The 18,825-nt window shown below is 34.5% G+C and overlaps 1 protein-coding gene across 1 annotated transcript; it reads right to left on the bottom strand.

Moving 5' to 3' along the window:
* Positions 1–373: 373 nt before the first annotated feature.
* On the bottom strand, positions 374–15,401 carry LOC100367267 (suppressor of SWI4 1 homolog). The gene is made up of 14 exons (XM_085492239.1): positions 15,202–15,401; positions 13,095–13,259; positions 12,096–12,197; positions 11,709–11,759; positions 11,222–11,392; positions 10,310–10,386; positions 8,281–8,388; positions 7,819–7,942; positions 7,606–7,684; positions 5,299–5,353; positions 4,976–5,050; positions 3,444–3,523; positions 3,216–3,290; positions 374–1,871 (listed from the first exon to the last, which is right to left on the bottom strand). The coding sequence occupies exons 1-14, from the start codon at positions 15,223–15,225 to the stop codon at positions 1,534–1,536; spliced, it is 1,524 nt and encodes a 507-aa protein (XP_085348365.1). The 5' UTR covers positions 15,226–15,401; the 3' UTR covers positions 374–1,533.
* Positions 15,402–18,825: the final 3,424 nt, after the last annotated feature.

Here is an 18,825-nt window from a genome sequence, read left to right as displayed (position 1 = left end):
ATGTTTAATTCTCTGTATAAATCATGGTTTACAGGAGCAAAACTTCACCAAGGTTTGTGTCCTGGTGTATCAATATCTGCACTATTACACTCCACTCATACATTCTCCTATTCAAACTCTACTGGCTGCTTCACTTGAACTACCTCAAGTTTTCAGACAGACAAAGAGACCCACATATCACTTGATAGTAATATTTCGACGAATGGGCGTTAGTCAAATGAAATGAAATAAGAAAGTAGAAATAACCTCTAAACGTCACATGTCAAGGGAAGGGAAGGGGAAGGGGAAGGGGAAGGGGAAGGGGAAGGGGAAGGTTAGGACACAACAATCACCTCAACAAAGACAAGATCTCAATTTCTATAATAGACAACAATTTTGTTGTTTAGCATATTATAATGGTTAAATTTTATTTTCACATTTTTCTGACCAACTAGGGAGTTCATTTATCTAGATGTAATTGTACTTGATATTGAAATATGTGCAACACAGAATCTGCCATATATGAAGTGTGAAAATTCGACAATGTTGTGAAACAAAACTTGAATGTTGTATTTTACTGATGAAGAAACACTTTATTATCTAACCCAATCAGAAAAGACATTACTTATTTGTCAATGTCCAATCAAACCTAAGCTTGATTAACAGAGCAAATTGAGCCACCTGTGTAGATTGTGTTGAAAGTAATGTCGTCTTTAAAGTAACTCAAGATTGTTATCAGACTTAAAAGTTTTAATTTTTTGGAATTTCCAAATGGCACATCAGTTTGTTTTAATGACCTTTTTAAAAATGCAGAGTATATGTCTGAATATGCCCTGTTAATGAAAACAATAAGAGTAAAATGTTTAAAACTAAAAATCAAATTGTCGCACATCAACGCAGTTCAGTTGAGTTGAAGCATATATATGTACAAGGCAGAATTTCATATGTTGAAGAAAAATTGTCAACAAACAAGCTGCTCTCTGATTGGTCAGGATTTCAGGGATAAGGGTTGGGTAGCCAATCAGGTACAATCTTGTAAGTAAGCTTTGCATTAACTCCATCAAGCCACATGTTAAACAACTTTGTATTGTCATTAAACACAATCGGTCAAAGCATGACCATGAGAAAATGCTGTGGAAGATCACACGGACACCTTGTACCCAAATTAAATATGATTATTTTGTGAGAAAAAATACCAATATAATATATTCTAGAAATTGAATATTCTACAGTCATCTTGATAAGGACATATTTCGAAACATGATACTGTAAAAGCATTTCTTTTCACTTATATTTCACTATTTCAGTATTTTGAGGTTTTAAATTCATAAATTTTCAAATGAAAAAAAACTTCAATTGCAATTAACCATGTTCATGTGAATTCAATTTAGCAGATTTCACTTCCCAGTAAAAAACAAAAAAAAGCGAAAATAAAACCAAGTGAAAAATTGATGTGTTTACAGTATTTACACTTTTAAATTGGGAGTGAGAACTTGAATCAGACTTTCATTTAACAACTCCAGCCCATCTGTAAACCATTCAAATCCGAAATTCTCATCTTTTCCTCTTTGTTTTGTGGGACTGGGATGATTTTTTCACATGAGACTGCTTCTTTTTGTGAACATTAGACATTTTCTTATCTGTTTTTTTACTCTGTTTACCCTTCTGAAATTGTCTTTTATCTTTGGGGTTGACTTTTTTGGAAAATTTTCCTAAAACTTTAACAGGACCACTTTTAGATTTTTGTTTGGTTTCAACTTTCCATTTTCTTTTATCTTCCAGTTTTGCAGTTGGCTTTTCTTCTCTCTTTGCTTTCTTCCAAGGACCACCACTTCTTTCGGTAGTTAGCTTCCTTTTGGGGGGTGGTTTACGAGATTGAGACGGGAAGGAATCTGAAAAAAAAAAAGGCTTATTTTGTGAAAGATGACAAAATGGCAACCTTTTATTTGAGTATTTTATTACATATATTACAGAATTCATACTGGATTCTCACAATACCAGTCATTTAAAGGGAAAAATTTGTAAAGTAAATTTTAAACATAATCAGTTCAAGCCAAGAGTGATACTGTGACATTTTTGGGACAACTTTATTTCATAGTTTTGTAATGGTGTAGTTACATTACACCTGATCACCTAAGTGTATTTTCAAGTAAAAAGTAGTGCTGTTTGGTGTAGCTCAAAATGGCGAAAAAAAAAAAAAAGTTAATCGTGAAAGTTCTATGACAGAACCCCACACCCTCCCTGTGGCTTTCATTGCGTATGGAAGTTATTGTCACGAGCGATGCGGTGTATCCTACGGCCGTATTTTCACGAGCGAAGCGAGTGAAAGTACAGCAGAATACACCACATCTTGAGTGAAAATAACTTCCATATGCAACGAAAGCCACGGGGAGGGTGTGGAGTTCTGTTATTATTACATGTTCCATATTGGATTATTTCATATTAAAGAAAGAACGTGTAACAAACCGAGAGCCCTTCAAGATTTATAAAACTCAGTTTCCAGGTGTTCAACATACATTAAGTTCTCCTAATCGTAGTATTCCATGTGACGTACACCGAACACGCCAAAAATGTTGCCTGACGATTTGAACCGAACAAAAATAGCAGCCGAAAATGTGTTTATAGAATAAAAATAGTTCGGTAGCCAATGGAAATACCATGTTCAAAAATGTTGCCTGACGATTTGAACCGAACAAAAATAGCAGCCGAAAATGTGTTTATAGAATAAAAATAGTTCGGTAGCCAATGGAAATACCATGTTCATATCGACCATGAAAATACCAAAAACATTATTGCATGGGTGATATGCAAATTAGTTTTAGTCAAAATAAGTGACTGGCTAAAGGTACCATTACTGTTACTCAAATTTCATTTCACTCGGCAAGTATATTCATGTACACCAAGAGAAAAATATAGTACTTCTTAATAATGTTTATTTCTGCCATGTTTCGAAAAAAGGTACTCCTGAAGAGACTACTTTGTTTGCTCTCAGACCACATTTGCAAATGAGGTGTTGAAATACCGATTTTGATTTCAGGGACGATTCAAAATAAACTGCAGTACATATGTAATAATCTGGTTTCTTTGATGAGTCAACACCTAACAGATACAAAGATAAACTAATATGTCTTTATTTTTAGACTCCATCTAAATATGGACTTAGTAATATTGATGTTAGATTTCCTCCTCATTATGTTGCTCACAAAAATGAAACTAGCCAAGTCTCTTATACCCACCTGGATCTGGTTCTTCTCCGACTTCTCTGCGGAACCATTCAGCATCATCTGCCACATCCTCCTCAGAACTCACATCTTTATATGAAAATAGGTTGCAAAAATTTTTAGTTAATTACAAAACGTAATTTTAATCATTTAATTGTGTTGTTTTTTGTTATATTTTTATGGTCAAAGCATTCCAGATTTTAGAACAATGTAAAACAGGTCAAAGATAATTTTCAGGATTACCTGCTGTAGGCCCTTCTACATCACTGTCTTCATCATTTTCCATTTCCTTTTTTCTCTCCATCCCGGCAATGGTCTTTATTCTACAAATACAAATAACATACCCTGTAATGTTGGTATATAATGATGAACAAAAAAAAAGAAGTTTCACCTTTCAAAAATATATCAATTTTGATGCATAAGTGGCTGTAAGGCCTAGATAAAAAAGGTTTCAAGGCATTTTTTGTTTTAAATCAATGTAAACATACATGTTTTTAATTTTCCCTTTAAAATTGTCATCAAAATTTTGCTTTATTTTTATCAAAAATTTAATTTTAGCTCCCAAAAAAATAAATAAATATAAACATTTATTTTTTGTCTTTGTGTGTAATAGCAGTTTTTCATTTCTTTTAGTGTCAAGTAATTTTATTTAAATTAAAAAGAACAAGTCATTGAAAATGACACAGTCCCCGTTAAGTTCTCTTTGTGCTCATCATATTAAAGCGGAGGGGTTGTCACGAGTGTGTCCTTGAAACTTGAGTTCCAAGTGGCATATACAACAGATTGTTTATTTACATAAAACACGTGTTTCGTGTCATAGTAATATGGCCAAAATAAAAACAGCCGTTATTCGGCCATCTTTGATCTGATTATGAAACACACTGATATGTATGATGTATGTGCCAAATACGAATGAAAATGGTACGTAAATTGTGGAAATATAGTAGTAAGGCCAAAAAGTCAGATGGCTGTCAATCGTCTGAAATATGACGTTGGACAGACTGATGCACGGGACAGACGGACACACGGACGGTCGGACGGACATACTCAGGAACTCACGGACGGTCGGGGACATGTATCCTAACATGTATGATCTATGTACTACATTTGAATGAAAACTGACAAAGCATGTCCCAAATACCACATTTTCAAAAAACAAGATGGCTGGCGCTGCCAGTCGGCCATCTTTGATCCAATTGTGAAATAAATCATCATGGACATGTATCCTAACATGTACAATCTATGTACCAAGTTTGAATGAAAACTGACAAAGCATGTCCGAAATACAACATTTTCAAAAAACAATATGGCTGCCAGTTGGCCATTTTGAATCGAATCGCTAAACCACTGCATGTGCATATTTCCCACATAAAGTACTAGGCACATGCAAAGAATGAACGGAATCGGTCCAAGGGATTCTGAGATATGACTCCGGACGGTCGCACGGACCCACAGACGCACAGACGGACGGAGACCGAATTATAAGTTCCGTTTTCGGACTTCGTTCGAACGGGGACTAATAAAAGTAGGGAGGTGTGTAGTAGAAACATGAATATTAATCTGGGGGTGGGGGATTGTTGGTGTCAGTATCCCTTCACCCACAAATACAGTATTTTTCAAGCATAAATCGGTAGAAATGTACACCCTTCATCTATCCTTACCCCCTCTCCAACACAAAGACACACCCACCCACCTGAATTAACACAAACTAATATGTGGAGTACAGAAACAATTGTTGAGTGAACTAACTGAAAAAAAAAATTATATATACTCACTTGTGTTTTTCTTTCTCTGTTTGTTTCCTTTTAACATTATTTTCCTGCAGCTTTCTCCTTTTTTCTTTTAGCTGTCTGTGAAATCAAAAAGATGGTATATTATAGTCAAGCAAATTCAAGTATTGGGCGAAAATATGTTAATGACAAACAACGAAAATAAATTATACAAAATTACATCACTCAATTTATACAATTGATGTATATATGTAATATATAATGAGACATGTTTGGAATGTCACACTGGCAAATTTGTGTAATGGATTATAAAGTTATATAAGAACAATCACATATTTTCCCAGACAAAAACATTAAACAATACTTACTTTTTTGATTTTCGCTTTTTCTTAATTTGTGCAATTTCTTGTTCAGTTTTTTGAACTGCAAAATGTAAAAATTGGAGATACATTTAAATTTACATCACCATGCCAACAACATTATATATCTGATTTTATTTTCCTTTATATTTACTAATTAATAATATTAAAAAAAAGAAAACATAACCCACAATAAACAATGTACATTTATTAAAAAACATGGTATTTTTGATAGATCAACTTCAATCTTATACAGGCTAACTGTACCTACTGATTAACTATACAAGTTTGATGTCGATTGGCTGAATATTTTTGTAGTTATCACACATACAAGAAAAGTTCACAACGATGACGACGAAGCCGGGCGACAGACTTTTGCCACTACTATGACTTTCCCTTCACTTCATCGAGGCAAGCAAAAAAACGCCCTAGATTAATGTGCAACAAAATCAAGAAATTATGAAGCGGTGAATATTTCACTGAGGTCGTAATTATATTATATAATGTTGTCACCTCAAATATCATTAAATATGATTTCACAGGATTATGTAGTCATCCTATACATACATCTTGTTCGGTACTTAAAACTCAGAAATACGAAAATACAAAAATGATTTATTGTGAATCCTGATCAAAGACTGGTAAAATCAGTTCTACACCCCAACAATTATAATGTCTGTTACCATTCTAATTTTTGTTTACTTAATATTAACTACTCTGGAAGGAAATATTCAGTTGGTTTAACATTGCAGATATTCACTAGGTTTAAAATTCACTGGTTTGTGAAGGAAACAATACATTTTATGGGTTTGCTGTCAGCGAAAATAATACCCAGCAAATGAATAAGGTGTATAAACTGTGACAGTTTGGAAGGGATGAGATCTTTCGTGAATTTTCAAATATTGTTAAACACAATGCACAAGTCTTTAGCGAAGTTGGCATACGATAGCGAATGATGTGGACAAACAAAATACTTTTCGAAATTTTCTAAAGTTGTATAGAAGTGGAAAACATATTCAACATCAGTCATGGCTAGAACATCTCAATATTTAAACATAGATAACCATTCAAGCTCAACAATTTTTATCACTGAGAAAAGTAAAACAATGATAACAGGCCATGCATGGCACAGTCCCCGTTAGTTATCAAATTTAAGATATATAGTTTTGTTCATAGTAATATAGCTGGAATATAACCATGTCAGGAATATGATTTTTTTAACATTAAAATGATTGACATTTGTATCTGATCGTCAAACAAGTACTTGTCCATATTGAGAGAAATTGCTCTGGAACAGCATTCAAAATCAGCCATTTTGAATACATGTATATATATAACATGATGTATAACGAATATATAAAATTTGAATATAATCAGTCAAAGCTCTAGAAGCCCAATCATTAAAACAAAATGGCCGCCAGTCAGCCATTTTTAATCCAATCTGAAAAATAAAATGACGAGCATCAGGAACTCGTAATGTCTAATGTATGTACCAAGTTTGAACGAAATCCACTGATAAATGCTTGATATTTTATGATTTTTTAGCACAAAAATGACCACCATTCGGCCATTTTGAATAGGGTAGTCAAACCAATATATCTGTTTATCTATGACATGATGTATAATGAATATTTAAAATTTGAAAATATTATCAGTCAAAACAAGTCGGAGATATGGGTCTAGAAGCCCATTCATTAAAACAAAATGGCCGCCAGACAGTCATTTTGAATCTGATCTGAAAAATAAATGATGTGCATCAGGAACCTGTAATGTCTAATATATGTACCAAGTTTGAACGAAATCCATCCATAAATGCCAGAAATGCTTGATATTTGATGATTGTTTAGCACAAAAAAGGCCACCATTTGGTCATTTTGAATTGGATCATCAAACCAATATATCTGTCTATCTATGACATGATGTATAATGAATATTTAAAATTTGAACATAATCAGTGAAAGCAAGTCAGAGATATGACAACCACATAAAACAAAATGATGTGCATCAAGGTCCTATAATGTCTAATGTATATACCAAGTTTGAACAAAATCCATCTGTAAACAGCTGAGAAATGCTTGATTTTGATGATTTTTAGCACAAAAATGGTTGCTATTCAGCCATCTTGAATCAGATCGTGAAACAAATTTACGTGCATATGTATAATATCATGTATGATGTATGTGTGAAGTTTGATTGTGATTGGTCCAGGCATTTCTAAGATACAGGTCCGGACGCACACACAGACGCACACACAGACGCACGCACACACGCCTGTAAATCCCCAGTACAGGAGGTAATGAAAACTTATTCACTCACTGAACTGATGGTAAATAACCTCGCCATCCCATAACCCTTCCTCTATCTTGATTAACTGCAGTGACATTCGGGGTCCAATCTGCAAACAGAAAAATAAGTGGCGTATCAATAACGAACGACAGGCATCTATTGTTGTTTTCTTACTGCACAATTTTCAAGACATCAAACGGTGGAAGTAAACAAAAGCTCTTTATTTTAGCAAACTGAACTCACCTCTATCAGTCTGACAGCACTCTGTTGTGCAGATATATTTCCACGGCTACCAAGATTTTGTGGTAGCGTTACTTCATTATGGGGGCCATCTTGCTCAGCCTCACTCTCAGACAGATAGCCCGGGCTAAAAATAATGCAATAGAACAGAGTTTGAAAATGGTGTACTTCAGATTACGAACAATACTCTTGTTTGTTGTGAGAGATGACTCATTTTTGATAAAACATTTTCGGAAATGTACTTACAAGGTAATAGTTTCCTAATAATGGTTACTTTTTTTAGTGAAAAAATATTGTTCAGCTGCACTCATTCACTGGGCATTGCAGCCTGTATGCAGCAATACAATTCATGAAGCTATGACTGGTTTCAACCAGTCTAAACCAGATTATAAAACTACTAATATAATTGGTCAATTCATATCACATGAACAATATATGCCATTTGATTGGATACTGGATACTTACTTGAGTAAATATTCACTGACATCAGAGTATCTGCTCATATTTGGTATTCTGGTCTGAATTAGTTTCTTGATACCCCGACTCATACCAATGGGTACTACTTTAATGGAACTGACAACAAAAAATTGAAGAGAAATTTTATTTGAGACGATTCATATATACTTTGGTTCATTAATATTATGACTGTTATGTTCTGTGGTGATGATTTGTTTTGTACCTCTGAGTTGGTATTTTATGTGTCAATATATGTATTTATCAATTGAAAACTCAACACAATACTGTGCTTGTTAGAAGTAATTCTCTAATAAAAGTGCATATAACCTAAAATTGCATTTGTTTTCTACTGAATCATTGAAATATCACTTATTTTGATAAGAGTAAGGGACAACATCAAAAGTTCAATGTTGGATAAAAAAAAAACTCACCCCCCACTGAAATTTAATTGATAAATATTGATCATGGCGTCAGACTACATTCACCATTAAATACAAATTGATAATCGGACAGTAGTATTGCATAGCAGTTGGTTTTAGGTCCATGCCCTGAAATTGACCTCATTTGACGCACATATTTACACTCGGATCAAACCATTTTCTTGTCTTGGATGTTTTTTTTTTTCATTTTCGGTTATTTTTGTTCATGATTGGATAGAAAAAAAATGAACTACAAATACTCAAAGATTTTTTGACTTCATTAAAAAATAAAATCGTTTTTGTAGGATGGAAACTTTATGAGGTGAACCCACCCCCAAACTAAAGCAAATAAGTTTTTTATCCGACATCAATCTTTTGACGTCGTCCCTAACACCACTGTAATTTAGATAAGCACATACGCACTAACAGAGTAGTGGAATAAAACCCATGACGTTCAACATCACACGGTATTCATCTGAAATATCGCCAAGCACACAAGATCGCTCATCAGCTATGTTTCAGCACCTAGGCGATCTGTTGGTGCAGCAAAAACTATCAAAATGAGGTAAATATAATTGTTTCTCTTTGTGAATGAATTTATAGAACAATTTTTGTTTGATTAAATGAATAGTTATTTAATACTTTTGAAACGTAACATTTCTAGCATCGGTGGGTTTAGTGAGAATTTCACACCTACAACTCAGTGTGGTTCTGATGAAGTTTAGCAGAAAGTAATTAAATCCACCAAAAATAACGCTGTGACATCCAAGAAGTTATGCCAAAGATGGATATTCAATAAACTAAGTACTCCCAACAAATATATAATGCAAGTTCGTTGTTAGATCAATTTAGACACAATCAGAAACACAAAAATGGCGAGCTTGTGCTGACACAAGGTCAAGACATGAGTTCACGAATCATTCATGGCATCCAGATATGGTAGCAATGAATAAACAACAAATATTGCACCGAAGTCCTTCAAGCTGAAAGTAATGCTTTTCAATTTTATCTGCATTGACTGAGGAAATATTAATATCTATATTCATTGCTCCAAAGCACTTTTTTTCTTATCACATGCCTATAATTACATTTGAAATTCACGCTTTGTTGAAATCGTTTCTCAGAGATTTAATTCAACCTTTTCACCACCAGTTCCCTTGTTTCATCGCAAATTCACAAAATAGTCCTGGTTTATAGTCTGTTTTTTACTTCAGAAGATTGGGACAAAAATAGCCCAATTTTGTTGTCTGTTGGCTCCAACATTAGGGTTCATTTTCAAAAATATTGAAGAATACAAGAGAAAAGTGCAGAAAACTTTGGGTGAGAAAGTCTGATGGTGTTTTCCAACACAGTTTTTTTTATAAAAAGTCAGTCACAAATATATCATTTTATTCACATACAGCAACACGACATCTCAGCAACAAACTAAATAAGAAATTCAAAAACACGACACTGATATAAACAATTACAAATTGGTTTATCAAGAGGAATTAATCAAGATGCAACTCAATGTGCAACAAAATTGCACAACTGATAATTTGATTCTATGTTTATTCACAGAAGTTCATCAGCATTTTTAGAAAAGCAAAAAGCTTTCAACAGTATAAATGGTTACTTACTAATGTCTGAAATCAATCAGATTGGTCTCTGGATTGAAGTTCAACAGAACACATCTTCTAATGCTGTTCAGTTTCACCTGCGAATATAAAACATTATTATACATCTTTCACCGTAACACCACAAGTTACACTCTGTGCCGTAATTTTGCAACATTGCACTGGATATTTTCATTCTACCATATTAGCAAACGCAAATTCCAAATATGGAACGATTACACGCGTAAATATCCTCTAATAATAAAAACATGGTGCCACACAAACAAGTTCTCTAAATCTGTTCTAAGCATTTTGGATTTCGTCATTTTCATGATGTATTCCTGTGAGGAATAGATGTATAATCATAAGGTTATTACGAGGATACTGCAAAGTATGCAAGAAGATAGTATGTGGTCACATCGACCTGTGCTGCATGTTAGTCGATACTCACGCTGTACTCTCTTCGTGCATACTTTGCAGTATCCTCATACTAACCTCATATTATTTTACCTCATGACAATGACAGCCAATCAAATTTGTGCATTACAGATATACATATTCTTGTGTCTACTTGCTGACATATTCATATGTCCACCTCCAATAGGGTACCTTCCTATCGATTTTAGGCCAATAACGAGGAACATGATACGTGGCAATATTGATGATATAACTAGTTTGCCATGTTTCCGTTCACCGTTTCATCTTATTGAGGGGAAAAGTAGAATTTTGTAGCGATTTTGTATGATTGCTAATCACACTTACCGTCGGTTTCGTCAGCATGCTCGGCTATGCGCTTTGAGATTTTGCCATAGCATGACACTGCTGCATTTGGGCGTTTTGACAGTATATCATTTTGACTAAGGATTCCTACACAATCCTTCCTGTTTGAGGGCACACTGTTGACACAACTGAAAGTGTTTTCTGATCACAACTTACCCTATTGACGTTGATTGATGGGAACATATTTTGAAACATAGTAGCCATTAGTTTAACGTGAAGCCCTTCTCTTGCAAAGTTATTAAGTACCAGTAACGGATGTTGTTTAAACTGGCCGCTGTACATACTATGGTGTTTCAGAGATGACACGATGTCTTTATTCAGACAATACTGCAAAAAAAGATACAGTAAATAGATGAAGAAATGATGATAATCTCTCTATAGACCAGTCTTTTGACTGGATTCTTTGAGGCACAGTACATCACAGATAAATCAATAATGACGTCTTTTGACCGCTCGAGAAATTAAACAGATGAGAATGGCAGTCAAGGCAATAATTGTGAATATCATTATTGTCAAGGTGGCATGAGACTATCGAGCAGACATCGTCGACACCCAGATTCTAGTAACGTACTGTGAACCATTTAATTTGATGAGTTAATGGCGATTTTCACTAACTGACATCGCAAATTATTGAAGTACTTACTGAATTCACTTTAAATGTCAACGTTGGACCCCTTGGCAATCGAGAAACTTTCTGTGAAATTGTGTAGGGAAAAGAAAATATTATTTTAGATTAAATTACGACTTTTTTTAAGGTTGATGACAAATACTTTAATGTCGATTGCATATTTTGTTAAAAAATCGTGCAAGAATGAGTGGGTTTCTAGGAATGTAGCACTACTGTCAGTTCCTTAAACCTGAAAATAAACTGAAACTAAAATCCATATTCATGACCAAATTCAACATTGCTTCATCAAACTGGCATGTGCCATGTAAAATGTTTATGGTAATAATACCAAATTTGGTTAATGAGTATTCATAGATATGCAAATAAGAACATTGAAAACTGCAAATAAATTAATGTGCTTACCAGATTTATTCCTGCTTCAGTCTTGGTAAATACTATGATATGGCTAACACCAAGCAGACCAGAAACACTTAAAAAATCTTTTAGAACATTCTTTTTATGGACCTGAAGGGATGATATAAAATATATTACAGACTGTTACATTATTGTGTAAATGTGCATAGGTATGACCCCTTAAAGGTCACACATCCTGGTACTTTCTGAGGTTAACTTCTAATATCCTATCTAAATATTTGCCATGCTATTTTCAAACTTAAACATCAAATTTTATTTTAAGTTTTCAATAGTGAAAATGTCCACCAGAAAATACAAAGATGTATGAAAGTTAGAAGTCATACCTTGTTTTTAGTTTCATGGTCATACCTAAGGATATTCAGGGACGTAAATATATGAAATCACTTACCAGCAAAAAAAGATGGCCGCACACTACAGAAAAGGTTATTAACCTACAAAGGTCATCGTTTATCACCGAGGGCTAATTAGGAACATTTTTGGCAGTGATGTGAAATTAACATCAACATTTTTGATGAAACTAAGAAAATGTATGAAATTTCAGCAGTTGATGTGCAATAAACCATTCTCCCTTAAAGTAGCATATTCTCTAAGACAAGCCTGCGTCACAAACTGGTCAAAATCCCCCAAACATTGCCAACAACCAATCACAGTCTAGCTTAAACAATAGCTTTCCCTGACGATAATACTTAGCAACGTTATTTCCCCCACGCTAACTTGAAAAATCTTTTGTTTTTGTCTCGTTTCCGTTTCCGGTCTGTCTTAGAGAATGTGACATAAGGCCAACGGGATATTGTGAAATACCGGTACAAAGCGAAAACATGGAGGCCAGGGATTGCATTATTGTCTAAATCTTGCTACCCACACCTACAACATTAAAGAAGGACTCATTGTAGAAAAAGAAAGGATGCCTTTTTCGTATTTTTGTTCAGTTTTTGACAGGCCTGTAACTATGGTAACTAACACGCAGTTTGAGTGTGTCTGACCAACCTTTAAATTTGAAGCAGTGTACGGTTCCATAACTCTTCTCATATCAACAACCAATTGTTTTATATTTCTACCAACCAATCCCCGATGAAAGACAAACGAGTGCGGTGCTTTGGTTAAATCACTGTTCTCAGATTCTGTAGTTGTACCACCTTGCTTGGACTTTCTCTGTAATGGCAATATGCATTATAAGGTATGTAATCATATAATGGTTACTCAATATCTTCTATCCAGTCTACAATTCATGCATTTTTGATAACTAGTACTAGTACTCGTTGCTGCAGTTTAGCAGCTCTTATTGGCCGCTTAAGCTATTTTGATATTACGTTGCGGCCATAGAGCTGCAGATCGCGTCCATTGAGAACCGCACAGTTCGCCGCCCCGGGATCCCGGGGCGCACGCTATTTTTGATGTTATCGAACGATTTCAATGAAATTTAAAACGAATAAAAGTTATCTTTGCAAACACAAACATCTTAGGTATCTACTGACCGAAAATGAAGGACTATTTCTTCTTGAAAAGTATATATTTCTGTGTATAATTAGACCGAACATAATTTAATCGATTGAACGACGGATTTCAAGATGACCTCTGTCATGTGACCTGATGACGTGACAATGACGAAGCATGCGCAGTTGACATTTTAACTGAAAATTGAGAATGGCAGGTTCTTGCATTCATTGTGGAGATGAGTTCCAGAAGAAAGTTAAAGGGTATCGCAGGCAATCCATTGCATCTAGACTTAAAACCTCAGAAACTGTTGACAATGCATTAGTGAATGTTCTAAAGCTGAAACCCATTACTCCGTTGGCTTGTTGTCTCTTTCCGCATAATATTGAGGAGCATTGGTGGTAAAATATACATCATACTTTTGCCATACCCTGTTGGTAATATGGCCAATGTCAGTATATTATTTAAAATACAAGTAGTACCTTCTACTTGTTGAGCTTTTAGGTCAAATTTAAAAATATCTTTCAGATTCTGGTCAAAAGACTCAACAATTTTGTCCTTTGTGAATTCCATGCTGTCTGCTGTCTGCTCCTGTCACTTGTAACACTCTTTGGCAAGTTACAAGATTATTTTTAGATTTTTCACAATATATAAATAAAACTGCTTGAAAAAAATATTTTTAATAATGTACTTTATTTGATTTGATTTTTTCAAAAAAAGATGAGTCACTTAATGGTGAAATGAAATTAAAATTATAAAAAGCCGTCTGCCGTTGTTTCGTCACATGAAGCGCTGTCCCAGACAGGCGCCGATGGCCGTCTGCTGTAGTCACGTGATTACACTCGTCACTAAAAGAGCCAAGTCACGTGATAGAGGTCGGCTTCAAAATGGCGGCGTTCAATCGGAGGTTTCACTTCGGCACAGTTTTAACGTGAAATAGTCTCATTTACACGGGCAAATTTGCTTAAAGCTTGCTGTAATCAGTAACATATATATTTGTGAGAACATATTTGTCTATTTTTTCCTGCAAGTCGAGGTAATTTTATTACAATCACAATTTTAATGATACATAACTGGCATATTTAAAAATCTGTGCATTTCTTTAGGGAAGGGAACTGCAGCTCTCTGGTCGCCCGCAAGGTATACCACGACCAAGAGAGCTGCATAAACTGCAGCAATCGTACTCGTAGTTTAATTTCCTGACTCAATCAGCAGAGATTCACATGATATATCAGTTTGTGTCTTGGTCAATCATATTTGTTGCAGTAACAACGTATCTTGCTCATTAAAGTTACAGTCAAAAAGCATGATTTCTGATTGAACGACATTGCGATTACCCTTACATGTGGCGGATTCACTCGAACGTTAACAATGTTTGGCTATGTTGCGAACTAATCAAAAAACAGTTCATTGATGAACGCTCTCGAATATATTTTGCGTTCCACTCACCATACTCCACTAAAACCTTCAATCTACTAGCATTTATTATACACCATACATTGCTAATGCATATAAATATGAAATTGGATCCACCAAAAGAAGGCATTATGGCCAGTAATTTGCTTCAATAACGCTTTTTATATGTACATCGACAACCACAGAGTGAATCCCGGCCATGACGGCATGGAATCAGATGTGACATTATAATTCATACACCAACCTTTTTTCTTCTTTGCCGAGCCATAGCAATGAGTCGTGGCTATTCAATATAACCTATCAAACAAAATAAACCTGGATACACGATCAGTACGAACGTTTTAGTCGCAATATTGAAAAAATTTAAATGCACGTGTACGGTGCAGTTTTCACATGGGGGCGGCCATCTTAAAAAGTGCGCCCTCTTTGTGCCAAATAAAACGCCACACTTTGACATAGAGGTCGCTGTCATAAATTACTAGCGGGGTAGAAATAGTATCAAATAAAACATGTTTCTAGTCGATAATTTTAATAGTTGATTATATGAATTGTCTAGTGTCTTACCAATTTGAAATTTCTTTTCCTGGGCGTCAAAATTTTTCTCCACAAAATGTGCACCTCAGTTTCCTATTGGGAACACCTCTTTACGCCCCCATAGCATCTTCCACAGTTAAAAACTCGTGAATAAATGTTTTAATTTCCATATTTTATTTGTTTAATATTTTTATTACTTATGACTGTTTTTGTGTTTTAATTTTCTATTATTCATTTTTTATATATATTGTATCGTGCCAAAATATAATAACAATAAAATGTGTGCATTTTTTAGTAAAATCAAAACTTTTGAGCATAATATTTCTGTTACATTTTGTTTCATGAAAGCTTGAATGTTTTTTATCTAAACTATTTATAAATTTTTATAAAGGATATCGTAGTTATGGCCATTGATATACGATATATAAAAATATAAGCAGTTTCTCAACTGAGACAGCTCTGCTATTTTCAATGCTCATTTCAATTAAATAATTAAAGAAATCATCACAATCTGAGATAGGACCACCAGTAGTATCTTAATGTATAATTTTAAATCAATCAGATTAATAGTTTTTAACAAGTAGTCAAAAATATCACTTTTTACCAAAAATGACAAAAATATTCATCAAAATTAGAGAAATGAAATCATCATGAAATGAACAAATCTAAGAGAGTTCTACCCAAGGTAATATAAACCAAGTATAAAAGCAATTCGGCTTGTGGTTTTTAAGAAGAAGTCGAAAATATAAAATATTGATGTGAATGACTAACTTGAACACCAGCAGACAATTACTCACAAGATAAACTCCAAAACAAAGTCTACCGCAGAGCTAAACAAAATTGAACCCTATACCTACTTCAGCTTTTAATCTGATTAAATTTATACAATGCACATTTAAATTAAGGTAGAGATGCAGTTTACCTGACAGGTATTTTAATTAGTTAATTAGGAAACCAAGATGACCTCCACAAAACTATATATTTTCGGAAAGCTTATTGTATGAATTTTAAAATGTTGTTAGTATTTTTTTTATGGACACTGTACATTGTAGTTTGGAATATGCACAAACATATGTTTTTTTGGTCAAAAGTGATTTAAAAAAAATTAGCTTTTAAACCATGCTTCTGTTTCCTGTCAAAATTGGTTTATGGGTACATCTGTTTACTATGAAGAAAGTGCCGTCTTGAAAACTGTCTACCAGTTGTCAATTTTGCAGGGCAGCAGCTCAAATTTCACTTCAAGTCTATACACAAATTAACACCCCGGCAAGTTGTCTGTACGATTGTTGTAACACTGTTGAACCAAAAACAATGCCCCAACGGCGTTTTGAAGATAAACACATTGTCCGGTTTAAGACATAGCAAAGAAAAACATAGATCACAAGTGAAAGTAAAACAAATTGAGGTGCATGTCTATGTTATTGCACTTGCTAAAATTGTTTAAACTATGTTTGAGAAAATGCAAGTCTGAGGATGGGAATGAGACACTAAAATTACATTACCATACATCTCATGAATATGAACGCTTGTTGCCATGGTGCCCTACAATAAATCTTTACATGGGGCTTACAATGTTAACATATGTGTAATGAATTTGAGATTCTGGAATATGGAATACAGCAATTGCAACTCTTTGCAATTGTATTGTTAGTTCTGGACTAAAGTGGCTAATAGATCCTTTGTACAAGTCAAGCGCCCTCTTGTGTTGAATAATATATGGAAGGCAAATTTGCAGTTTTGATAAATATCAGTTCAAAATAATGCGTTGTATACAATTTAACGTTTGTCATGCCTCCCCATGGGAGGGGGGTGTCAAACATTGGTGATCTGTGAAACAAGATGCCTGCCAGTCGGCCATCTTTGATCCAATTGCAAAAGAAATTGTCATGGACATGTATTCTTACATGTATAATCTATGTACCAAGTTTGAATGAAAACTGACAAAGAATGTCCAAAATACAACATTTTCAAAAAACAAGATGGCTGCCAGTCGGCCATTTTGAATCGAATCGCTAAACCAATGCATGTGCACATGTCCCACATAAAGTACTAGACACATGCAAAGAATGAACAAAATCGCTCTGAAGGATTCTGAAATACGACTTCAACGTACGCACAGACGCACGGACGGAGACCAAATTATAAGTCCCCGTTTCCAGACGGGGACTAATAAATTGTATTCATCAGAATTTCCTAATAATTCCAGACAACCACAAGTACCCATCTTATAACTACACATTTTTTCACTGTATGTACCCGAACAAAATTTCAAGTTATGACAAAACATTTTTTGTGCGGAAAGAAGTTCAAAGACCATGCAATAGTAGTGAGCCAGGATTTTTTTCCAATTAGTGACGGCACGACCTACCTGAGAAGTATGAACAAAACCAGTCCAGGCCAAAAAAATCACAGGAGTTAAAAGCCGTTGCTGGTGAAAAGTTACCCCAACTTTGGGGTCAAATTTCTCGGTAATGAAAAGAGATATCAAAAATTCAAATAGTAACTTGGTGCCCACACTCAAGCTGAGTAGAATGAGCTATGTCTGAAGTGTTTTATCCCAAATTTGTAGGAGGAGATACATTTGGCGCAAAGCTATCCAAAAATCAGTTTTTTTGCTGTTGCTATGGCAACGGTGGGCCCAAAAAAAATTTTCAGATTTTTCCTTATAACTAGGGTGAAGGTGTGACCTACCTGCCAAGTTTGAAAGAAATCGGCCAAGCCCAAAAAAAAAAATCACAGAAGAAATCATACATGAAAACACTGGAAATGTACACACAGACACAGACAGGTGTCCCATGAATTGTGGAGCCACCATTGAATTAACTTTTAATATAGTTGAATTAACTTTTAATATAGTTGCAATATGAAACGGGTTCCTATATATGGTTGAGTTTTAATTGGAGTTTAATTAAACTCAATTACAATGCAATACAATGGAGAATTGCACTTTAATTAAGTTTAATTAAACTAGAGTTGAATATCCCGTGACTGAACATAGAAATGTTTGCGAAGCTTAGGTTTAGTATCGGGGTAAGGTATGGTATAATTATATTAATATAACATTAACCATACCTTCCCGATACTAAACCTAACTTAAATTCGATTAAATATTAATATAAATTATGAAACATTGTGGAGCCACCAATTTGGGGCTCCACTTTGTGCGTGTCTGGTCTACTTCTACACTTTGTTTTAAACAGCAAACAATGTGGAGCCCAAGTGCAAGGCTCCACTTTCAGGAGGGGCTTCACATCGTTGGTGTGTAAACAGGCCAATGGCTCCACATTTCATGGTTTACCAACGCACACCCACAAAACGACAAAAGTGATTATAA

Source organism: Saccoglossus kowalevskii, chromosome 17, assembly GCF_978046115.1.
Source record: "Saccoglossus kowalevskii chromosome 17, keSacKowa6.1, whole genome shotgun sequence".
Classification (NCBI taxonomy): domain Eukaryota; kingdom Metazoa; phylum Hemichordata; class Enteropneusta; family Harrimaniidae; genus Saccoglossus; species Saccoglossus kowalevskii.
The sequence above is the reverse complement of the archived record's forward strand: the minus strand, read 5'-3'. Positions and strand labels throughout refer to the sequence as shown.

Excerpts from the sequence above, each read along its gene's own strand:
- LOC100367267 (XM_085492239.1), bottom strand. The coding sequence starts at position 15,225 with ATGGCTCGGCAAAGAAGAAAAAAG. Across the intron at positions 7,685-7,818 it reads GTGCTGTCAGACTGATAGAG|ATTGGACCCCGAATGTCACT; the intron begins GTGAGTTCAGTT and ends TTCTGTTTGCAG. Across the intron at positions 5,051-5,298 it reads AAAAAGCGAAAATCAAAAAA|ACAGCTAAAAGAAAAAAGGA; the intron begins GTAAGTATTGTT and ends TTGATTTCACAG.